Below are 11,120 nucleotides of genomic sequence, written 5' to 3'. Positions count from 1 at the left end.
GTTTATCCCAGTGCCCTTGTCACGATCCACAGTGCTTTAGTAGTTTTAGGCTACTGACTGTGTGCTTAGGTTGTTTGGTGGGGAGAGGATGGCAGGGAGTGCAGTCTTAACCACCATTCAGAATAGCCCAGAATAACCTCGGAACCTACGTAAAAGCTGTGGACCATCCGTCATTGGTAGAAACACGTGTAGAGATGCTTCTATGGCTCATGTGGCATATAATTACATTGTTCACCTCTGTCATTGTCACACACGCAAGAATAAAAACAAAAGATAACATTGTTACAAACTGAGATGATTTGGATACCCCACATTGCCCTATATTTTAAAAACTTTTATTTTTGGAAGATCTGACATTTATACAGTACGAAAGCATTAGTAACAAGGATAACGAATCCTCAAGGAGATGCGACCAAACTTCAATTATTACCTCATACAATCGTCTATTTTAGAGAAGGTGGAGAAAGTAAAGACTGAGGAGCTCTGGAGATGAACTGTCTGGGTTGAAAGTCCATCTCTACTAATTAGTAGCTATGTCAACTTGGACACTATTTCATTATGTTAAAGCTTTCTTATCTGTAAAGTGGGGAGGCATGTACCTCCTTCATTAACTGAATTAATGTATGTGAAGTACTAGGTCCCCAGCATATGGTAGCACTCAATATGTTAGCTCTTACTGTCGTTATTCCTTCAAATTCAGAGAGCCTGGCACACATCACTATCCTATCCCCACACCCCACCTTTCTTCCTTAATACTGCTAATATCTGTTTCCACTGAGTGAAGTAACTTGAAAGGAAAAGATTGACTTTCTAGCACCGTGTTTTGTTTTGTTTTGGAGACAGTGTCTCACTCTGTTGCCCAGACTGGAGTACACTGATGCAGTCTCGGCACACTGCAGCCTCAGCCTCCCCGGTTCAGGCAATTCTTGTGCCTCAGCCTCCCAGTAGCTAGGATTACTAGATCTTTAGAGATAAGATCATCTAAAGAGGGAATGGGGTGGGATTGGAAGGTAAGTGGTAGAGTTGGTTTTTTGTTTGCTTGTTTTGTTTTGTTTTTTAGATGGAGTCTCGCTTTGTCACCCAGGCTGGAGTGCAGTGGCGCGATCTCAGCTCACTGCAAGCTCTGCCTTCTGGGTTCACGCCATTCTCCTGCCTCAGCCTCCAGAGTAGCTGGGACTACAGGCGCCCGCCACCACGCCTGGCTAATTCTTTTTTTAGTAGAGACGGGGTTTCACCGTGTTAGCCAGGATGGTCTTGATCTTCTGACCTCGTGATCCGCCCGCCTCGACCTCCCAAAGTGCTGGGATTACAGGCGCTAGCCACCGCACCCGGCCGGTAGGTGGTAGAGTTGTTTTTGTATGTTCTCTCAATTTAATGTCACTGAACATTTTTATTTTTATTTTTATTTTATTTTATTTTTTTTTTTTTTTGAGACGGAGTCTTGCTGTGTCGCCCAGGCTGGAGTGCAGTGGCCGGATCTCAGCTCACTGCAAGCTCTGCCTCCCGGGTTTTTACGCCATTCTCCTGCCTCAGCCTCCCGAGTAGCCGGGACTACAGGCGCCCGCCACCTCGCCCGGCTATTTTTTTGTATTTTTTAGTAGAGACGGGGTTTCACCGTGTTAGCCAGGATGGTCTCGAACTCCTGACCTCGTGATCCGCCCGTCTCGGCCTCCCAAAGTGCTGGGATTACAGGCTTGAGCCACCGCGCCCGGCCTGAACATTTTTATTTGCAGCTGAAAAATTTTGCAGTTTTTAAGTCGTAGGGCTACACATGATATACCCCATGTACACAAAACGTGTTGGGTATGTCTCTCAGAGAAAAGTAGAGATTTAAAAAATTACTATGATGCCACTGAGAATTTACTCCACAAACTTGTGTAACAAATGTCTTATGGCTTTATATTTAATAATAAAACTTAATCTGATTCTGATCCCATCCCTTTACTGGTGGGAAATTGAATCTTAGTCACTATTTACTTTCTGACCTATAAAAACTTGGGAGAATGCCCTAGTTTCTTAAGTGGAACAGAAGCCCATCTGGGGAAAGGCCCTATGTCTTCGGTTTGTATCAGAATATGCTGTTCAAAGCTGTGTAGTCCTCCAAAATTCCTGAGACATCTGTAGCGGGGGATTCTCTCGAATTCTTGAGCTTCTTTAGATAAAACTGAGATCCCGTTCCTTTTCCAGAGTATTGCAGGGAGCCCACAGAATCCACAGACCTTCCCTTCCCTTCCATTCTTCCTCTCTCTTTTTTTTTTTTTTTTGAGACAGGGTCTCACTTTGTGACCAAGGCTGGAGTGCAGTAGTGTGATCTTGGCTCACTGCAACTTCTGCCTCCTGGGCTCAAGCAATCCTTCAACCTCAGCCTCCTGAGTAGCTGGCATTACAGGCGCAAGCCACCATGCTCAGCTAATTTTTGTATTTTTGGTAGAGATGGGGTTTCACCATGTTGGCTAGGCTGGTCTTGAACTCCTGGGCTCAAGTGATTCGCCCGCCTCAGCCTCCCAAAGTGCTGGGATTACAGGCACGAGCTGTGCCTGGCCTCCAGACCTTCATTTTCTTCATAGTCTTAGAGACATATCTTTTCTCTTCTCTGCTTTCAGTCTTGCCTTCCTACTCTCAAAAGCACTCTCCTCTTTTTTGTTCTCCCTTTAGGTGATCTATTTCTTCAGTCAGTTCAGGATTTTATTCCTTGACATTTTGTTATTAATGTATTACCATGTTCTTGTAGGATTTTCTTTTCCTTCCAAGAAGAAAGTCACACCTTTGTGTTCCCATGAGTCAGGGGATTTGTATCACTGGTTCAAACGTTGGCCCAGTACCTCCAAGGCCAACCTCAGCTCTGGCTATTTTTCCTCTCACCATAGAGGACTTCCCTAGCCAGTCTACTGCCAGCTTCCCTCCCATTAATTTCTATCACATTGTCCTGTACATTTTTTTTTTCTTGTTATATTTACATTTTTGTTTTAGAGACGAGGTTTTCTCTGTCACCCAGGCTGGAGGGCTGTGGCACTATCATAGCTCACTGCAGCCTGGACCTCCTGCCTCAGCTTCCCGGGTGGCTGGGGCTAGAGGTGGCAGCCATCACAGCCACCACATGTGGGTAATTTGTTTTAGGGGTCTCAATATTTTGAGCAGGTTGATCTGGAAGTCTTGGACTCAAGAGATCCTCCCACTTCAGCCTCCTCAGTAGCTGGGATTATAGGCGTGCCCCGCCATGCCCAGCGTTCAACCCTTAAATTTCTTTCACATTTGATAAATTTTATTTTATTGTAATTAATTAATTCATTTAAGACATTCTCACTCATTCTGTCGCCCAGGCTGGAGTGCAGTGGTGCCATCTTGGCTCCGGCAGCCTCCACCTCCAGGGTTCAAGCGATTCTCCTGTCTCAGCCTCCCATAGCTGGGATTACAGGCTTGCACCACCAGGCCTGGCTCATTTTTGTATTTTTAGTAGAGACGGAGTTTAACCATGTTGGCCAGGCTGGTCTCGAACTCCTGACTTCAAGCAATCTGCCTTGCCTTAGCCTCCTAAAGTGCTGGGATTACAGGCATAAGCCACCATGCCCGGCCTGATACATTTTAAAAATATCTTGTTCATTTCTTTTTTGTATTTTCTCCTCCCAAATCCAGAACATCTTGTTTACTGCTACCTCCTGAAGCAGATTAAGAATACTCACAATAATTTACAAAGTTTCAACTATAATAATTTTTAAACAGGCTGGAGTATAGTGGCAAGATCTCGGGCGATACATTCATATTAAAAAGTACACAAAGGGCTGGGTGCGGTGACTCACGCCTGTAATCCCAGCACTTTGGGAGGCCGAGGCGTGCGAATCACAAGGTCAGGAGATCGAGACCACCCTGGCGAACACGGTGAAACCCCGTCTCCAGTAAAAATATAGAAAAATTAGCCGGGCGTGGTGGCGGGCGCCTGTAGTCCCAGCTTCTCGGGAGGCTGAGGCAGGAGAATGGCGTGAATGCGGGGGGCGACGGAGCTTGCAGTGAGCGGAGATCGCGCCACTGCACTCCAGCCTGGGAGACAGAGCGAGACTCCGTTTCAAAAAAAAAAAGTACACAAGGAGGTTGGGCGTGGTGGCTCACGTCTGTAATCCCAGCAGTTTGGGAGGCCAAGTCAGGTGGATCGCTTGAGCCCAGGAGTTCAAGATCAGCTTGGGCAACACGATGAACCCCGTCTCCAGTAAATATACAAAAAAAAAAAAAAAAAAAAAAAAAAAAAAAAAATTAGCCGTTTCTGGTGGCGCGCGCCTGTGGTCCCAGCAACTTGGGAGGCTGAGACAGGAGAATCGCCTGAGCCCGAGAGGTGGAGGCTGCAGTGAGCCAAGATCGCGCTACTGTACCACTCCTGCCTAGGGGACAGAGCAAGACCCTGTCTCAAAGGAAAAAAACAAAAAAGTACACAACAGCGTACGGTAAATGGTCTTCCTACCACGATGTATTTTCCAGAAACCCATTCCTCTCCTGGGAGGTAACTATGATCAGTTTCTTCACACCAGCATTTAATCTGTCTACTCAATTTAGAATTTCTAAACCCTTCAGGACCTTCTAAAAACAAAATCGACCAGCGATTTTAATACTTCCAGTAAAGGTTTGAGCTGAGAAGTCGACTTTCTTCTTTTCCTCTTTTCAACTACTCCTAAGGACTCCTGGAGAAGAAAGAGCAAATATCTCTGCATCTCAATTTCTGGTCCACAGTTAACCCAGTCTCAGTAGCTTGGTAGTTACCATGGCTCCCAGTGCTGTGCGTCTGACGTCATTCTGCGGCGCTGGCTGATGGCGCAATCAGTTCCGGCGCCCTGTGAGGGCGGGGGAGCTGGGAGGAGGGTGAAATTTAGCCATCAGTGTGTGGCAGGGTCATGAAAAAGCGGCGGCGGCGGGAGAGAGGAGGAGGCGGCGGCGGCGGCGTGAAACTGCGGTAGCTGCCCCCTGGGCTGGTAGTGTGGCTTTGTGGGGACGGCGTAGTTCCTAATCCCCTTTCCGGGCAGCCGCCGGGGCTCGGGGCTGTGAGCGGCCGTCAAGGCTGCCTCCCCGGGCCCCCTGCCTCCGCCATGTTCCGCAGGGCACGCCTTAGCGTGAAGCCGAATGTCAGGCCTAGTGTAGGCGCCAGGGGCTCCACAGCTCCCAATCCCCAGCGTGGACAGGAGTCTCCCAGGCCGCCGGAGCCTGCCACGGACTCTGCTTCCAAGCCAGCGGAGCCCACAGATGTACCCGCAGTCGATTTCGGTGGAGCGGAGCCCCAAGAAAAGGCTCCTAGGCGCAGGTAAGAGCTTGCAGAGGGAAGAATTTTCATTTGCCCCGCCTCTCCGGGCCTGTCACCTGGAAGCTGAGCAAATGAATTTTATCATAGGAGTCCGCTGTCGTTTGCTGTAAGCCTTTCAGTTGAGGCTTGATGAAACCACTCCAAACTGCAGGTTGGTTGTCTGACCTGCAGGGTGTGGCTTATGTGGATTTTGTCACGGTCTGTAGATTCTCCGAGAGGAGACCATGTCTTCCAAGTGGTGGTGGGAAGAATCGGGGTATGGCAGTCCTGAAGTGAAGAATAGCCACACTATTCATTTGAGAGTTTAGGTCACGATAGTTTTCATCCTTCTGGAGTGCTTTGCAGGGAAGTGTTTTTGTCTTTCAAAATATAAAGTATTTATTTTTTAAAGGAGAAGATAATTACCATGTTGGCCAGGCTGTACTCAAACTCCTGACCTCAAGTGATCCACTTGCCTCAGCCAAAAGTGCTGGGGTTACAGGCGTGAGCCACCGTGCCCGGCCTCTTTTTATAAATTTTTTGTGGGTCTTTGCTAGTTGTAAAAATCTATAGGATATATATTCTGTCATTATGCACTCAACATTATTGAGTGAAATGCAGATAATGCATGTATCACATTGTTATAACAGCTAAGATACAAATTTAAATTGAAGTCTTTCTGGAAAGGTTATTCTGTAAGTTAAGGCATTTTCTAATTTTTTATAAGTAGTTGTAAAATATGAAAAAAGTAGACTTTTTAATTATTGACTTATACCACCTCTTTTCTTGACTTAAGTTGCATTTATAGACCATTCCTGAAATATTTATATCTGAGGTGTACCATATCTAATATGCAATTTGGGGTGACTCAGTACTTTTTTTGACTGAAGAGTTTATTCTGATGGCTGTATAAGTAGCGTTGTACCTGACAAAAGATAAATGATTTCTGCCTCAAAGGGAACTGGGTTTGGCTACTGTAACTAAATGTTTTTCTTCAAACACTGCAATATAGGTATTTCAGAGGTTTGAAGTTTTGCATATTTGATTTGACCTCTCTTTGATAAGTAAAATGCCGGTAGTTTAGACCAGTTTAAAATGTCAGAGTGAATTAAAATTTTTTTATTTTTATATATAAATTAATTTAATGATAAATTATTACTTTTTTACTTAGTAATTCAAATTAGGTTGATTAAGCTTCGTTCTGTAACTTGGTTATTTGTTTTGAGGGAACTAAGCCTATAATTATGTGTTCTAATGTGCCTAGGGACTTTATGTTTGGAAAAGATTAAGAGTCTATTAGAATTTACATATATTTAAAAGATTTACTAAAGAAATTTTTTTGTAACCTGTCATAATTATCATACATCTCAAGTTATTAGTTTTTTTTTAATTACGAGATTGAGGTTTTGGATTTTCACCAGACTAAGTGTTAAAACTAGCATGTGTAACAGAAGACTCATGGTGCCCTCTTTTTTTCTTTTTTAATTTCAACAGTTCTGAAAAGACTGGTAGTGACAATGATGTTGAAGAATCCAGTAGATCTTCCCCTACTGTTTCACAGAGAAGAAAGCGAATATCAAGTACTTCTAGTCTGGTTAAGGCTAGTGTCAGTGTTCCTTCAGAATCTCATCCCTTATCTACAGTTAATCAAGAGGCTGCACAGCCAACTGCCACTCCAACAAAAGAGAAACAGCCGTGCTCAGACAGATACCGAATATACAAAGCCCAGAAACTGAGGGAAATGTTAAAAGAAGAATTGAGAAAAGAGAAGGTAAAGGAGGAGAATCAGGATTTTGTTGTTGCCTTCTGTTTATGTTAGTAAGGAATCATTGGGAAGAAAAGCGTTTGTAGCATTTTGATGGGGGAACAAAACTGCATAACATCCCTCAGTCAATAGAACATCCCTTCTTGTTAATGGATTGATACACCATGGACTTAAATTACATTTTTCACTGATAGTAATTTTTACATTATTTATTTATGTTTTCACTGTTTTTAGTTAAGGCCACAAATAAGTTTCATACACATACACATAGATATACATACACAAACATGTTTATAAAATAAACCTTCAGTCAGATTTTTTTTTTTTTTTTGAAACGGAGTCTTGCTCTGTCGCCCGGGCTGGAGTGCCGGGCTGGAGTGCAGTGGCCGTATCTCAGCTCACTGCAAGCTCCGCCTCCCGGGTTTACGCCATTCTCCTGCCTCAGCCTCCTGAGTAATGGACTACAGGCGCCCGCCACCTCGCCCGGCTAGTTTTTTGTATTTTTTTTAGTAGAGACGGGGTTTCACCGTGTCAGCCAGGATGGTCTCGATCTCCTGACCTCGTGATCCACCCGTCTCGGCCTCCTAAAGTGCTGGGATTACAGGTTTGAGCCACTGCGCCCGGCCTTAGATTTTTCATATAAAGATATCCAAGTGACAAGCGATGTATTTATTTGAATTAAGGCAAGCATATGCTGGGCTTGGTGGCTCATGCCTGTAATTTCAGCACTTTGGGAGCACTAGGCGGGCAGATCACTTGAGGTCAGGAGTTCAAGACCAACCTGGCCAACATGGCAAAACCCTGTCTCTACTAAAAATACAAAAATTAGCTGGGCCTGGTGGCATGCATCTGTAATCCTAACTACTGGGGAGGCTGAGGCATGAGAATTGCTTGAACCTGGGAGGTGGAAGTTGCAGTGAGCTGAGATTGTGCCTCTGTACTCCAGCCTGGGTGATAGAGTGAAACGGTCTCCAAAAATAAAAAAATAAAAAAAGACAAATGTAGTTGAGCAGAATGAATTGGTAATGTTTTCTAAATTGACAATATGGGAAATTACAAGTGGGAAAAATTTGTGGTATGCATATAGTAGAGTCCATGTTCTTTTTAATCTTCAGGATTGATTTCTTTTCTAGAAGGGCAGGTAACAGCAGTAGAGTGTGCTGGCCCTGGAGTTAAATACTTAAGGATTGAACCTCAGCTTCTTTTCTTTACTAGCTATGTGACCTTGAGTAATTTAATTAATCTATTTCCTCATCTGTAAAATAGGACCAATAATAGTTCAGGTTGAGCATCCCTGAAATTGAAAATGCTCCAAAGTCCAAAATGTTTTTTGAGTGCCAAAGTGATGCTCCAAGGAAATGCTCATTGGAGCATATTGGATTTCAGATTTTCAGGTTAGAGATGCTTAGCCAGTATGTATTCTGCAAATATTCAAAAATGTGAAAAAATCCAAAATGTGTATCATTTCTGGTCTCAAGTATTTCAGATAAGAGATGCTCAACCTCTGTCTATCTCATTGGAGGGTTGTGAAGATTAAATGAGTCAATACATGTAAAACACACTTAAAATGGGCCTGGTGTGGTGGCTTATGCCTGTAATCCCAGCACTTTGGGAGACTATGGTGGGCTGATAACCAGAGGTCAGGAGTTCAAGACCAGCCTGGCCAACATGGTGAAACGCTGTCTCTACTAAAAATATAAAAACTATCTGGTCATGGTGGTGCACGCCTGTAATCTCAGCTATTCAGGAGGCTGAGACAGGAGAATCACTTGAACCCGGGAGGCAGAGGTTGCAGTGAGCCAAGATTGCACCATTGCACTCCAGCATGAGTGACAGAGCGAGACTCTGTCTCAAAAAAAATCAAACAAAAAAACTATGTCTTGAAAATAGTAAGTGCCCAACCAGTGTCAGCTCCTGTTATGAATTATAAAATGCCTCTTTAGTTTTTTTTAAAATTAAGGGAAGGCATTTTGCTTCGTGCTTTATGTCTGTTATGTTAGGTAATTATATCAACTGTGTGAAGTAGATATCACTGTTTTACACAGGAGAAAACAAGCTTTGAATTTATGTCTTGTAAAATGTAAGCCTTACGAGAATTGCTTGAACCTGGGAGGCAGAGGTTGCAGTAAGCCAAAATTGTGCTACTGCACTCCAACCTGGGTGACAGAGCAAGGCTATGTCTCAAAAAAAAAAAAAAGAGTAAGCCTCTAAAAATGTTTTATGGGTTGGGAATTGGGGATGGGGGAATTAAAAAAAAGTTCTGTATTTTACAGAAACTGCTTACTTGCGTATTTATTTTGGGGAATTAAAGATTAAACATTTGCTTCAAGAATTTTACAAAATACACAGAATTTCAATTCACTACAGGGTTAAAAAAAAGCTGTGTAAGCATAAATTCTCAGTGAGCTATTAAGATGTTTAGTTAGAAGGCATCAGTAAGCATTTTATACATTGAGCTTTATTAGTGTTATTCTTTTATTATTTATTTAGTTTTGAGACAAGCACACCCAGGATGGAGTGTGCTAGTATGATTACAGTTCACTGCAACTTCAGCCTCCCAGGCTCAAGTGATCCTTCCACCTCAGCCTCCCAAGTGGCTGTGGCTATAGGCATATGCCACCACATACAGCTAATTTTTTAATATTTTTTTGTAGAGATAGGGTCTCATTATGTTGCCCAGGCTGGTAACTCCTGAGCTCAAGCAATCCTCCTGCGTCAGCCTCCCAAGGTACTGGGATTATAGGCATAAGCCACTGTGCCTGGCCACATTGAGCTTTTATCTAGTCCTAGTCACTTTAGTTGTTAAAATCTAAATGCTGCCTGGGTGTGTGGTTTACTCCTGTAATCCCAGTGCTTTAGGAGGCTGAGGCAGGAGGATCACTTGAGCCCAGGAATTTGAGACCAGCCTTGGCAATGTAGGGAGACTTCATCTCTACCAAAAAAAAAAAAAAAACAAAACCCCACAAAATTAGCCAGGTGTTGTGGCAAGCATCTGTAGTCCCAGCTACTTGGGAGGCTGAGGTGGGAGGACTGCTTGAGCTCAGGAGTTCAAGGCTGCAGTGAGCTATGATTGCACCACTGCACTCTAGCCTGGACAACACAGCAAGACCCCATCTCAAAAGTAGATAAATAAAAACTAAAAACTATTAAGGGTAATGTGCTACAACTTTTTAATATTCCATCTACAAAATTACGTAACTAGGGTGAGAATAATATTAGAGCACTTATAGTGAATGCAACAGTGGACTGTATATTTGCATATAGTACATCTGAAATTCTTTAGTATTTATAAAAGTGGATCTGTGTGTGTTTATGTATACAGAAACAATGGAAAAACAAATATGCTATAAATGAAAGTCAGAGGCCACCAGATCGTTCAAAAATGACTATGAGAGACTTCATATATTATCTACCAGATAACAATCCAATGACGTAAGTAAAATTTATTTCAGCTTTACTGTCTCTTTTTTTTTTTTTTTTTGAGGTAGAGTCTTGCTCCGTCACCCAGGCTGAAGTGCAGTGGTGCAATCTTGGCTCACTGCATCCTCTGCCTCCCAGGTTCAAGTGATTCTCCTGCCTCAGATTCCTGAGTAGCTGGGATTACAGATGCTCACCACCACATCTGGCTAATTTTTATATTTTTAGTAGAGACTGGGTTTCGCCATGTTGGCTTGCCTGGTTTCAAACTCCTTACCTTGGGTGATCCACCCACTTTGGCCTCCCAAAGTGCTGAGATTACAGGCGTGAGCCACCGTGCCTGGCCTTCTGTTTTACTTTCTTTGGGTATGTAGTTATATAAATATCACTTTTATAGTACAGTTTTTTGTTTTCCAAAAGCATGTTGACAAAATTTGGAACACATATGTCCTTTTAAATATAATTTCATAACCAAAAGTAGCTGTATTTCAAGTAATTGCTTTCTGGGGATGTTTAATTATGCCCTTTATTTCTGAGATTAAAAATAAATTTCCTCACTAGGCGCAGTGGCTCATGCCTGTAATCCCAGCACTTTAGGAGACCAAGGCAGGTGGGCCGCTTGGGTCCTGGAGTTTGAGACCAGCCTGGGCAACATGGTGAAACCCTCTCTCTACAAAA

The 11,120-nt window shown here is 43.3% G+C and overlaps 1 protein-coding gene across 7 annotated transcripts in view; it reads left to right on the top strand.

The window, feature by feature from the left end:
• Positions 1 to 4,861: 4,861 nt before the first annotated feature.
• The window catches only part of LOC105475183 (BDP1 general transcription factor IIIB subunit), a 115,178-nt gene continuing 108,919 nt past the window's right edge, over positions 4,862 to 11,120 (top strand). For 6 of the 7 annotated variants that reach the window (XR_011624935.1, XR_011624937.1, XR_011624936.1 and 3 more), the window contains exons 1-3: positions 4,862 to 5,281; positions 6,755 to 7,031; positions 10,348 to 10,457. Coding sequence is in view for 3 of the 7 variants with exons in the window: in XM_071098832.1 (XP_070954933.1) it covers positions 5,070 to 5,281; positions 6,755 to 7,031; positions 10,348 to 10,457 (599 nt within the window). In the remaining 4 variants the exon portion in view is untranslated. The remainder of the gene's footprint in view (positions 5,282 to 6,754; positions 7,032 to 10,347; positions 10,458 to 11,120) is intronic. The other variant, XM_071098831.1, reaches the window with a different exon arrangement.

Source organism: Macaca nemestrina, chromosome 6, assembly GCF_043159975.1.
Source record: "Macaca nemestrina isolate mMacNem1 chromosome 6, mMacNem.hap1, whole genome shotgun sequence".
NCBI lineage: Eukaryota > Metazoa > Chordata > Mammalia > Primates > Cercopithecidae > Macaca > Macaca nemestrina.
Note: the sequence above shows the minus strand (reverse complement) of the source record. Positions and strands in the feature narration are given on the sequence as shown.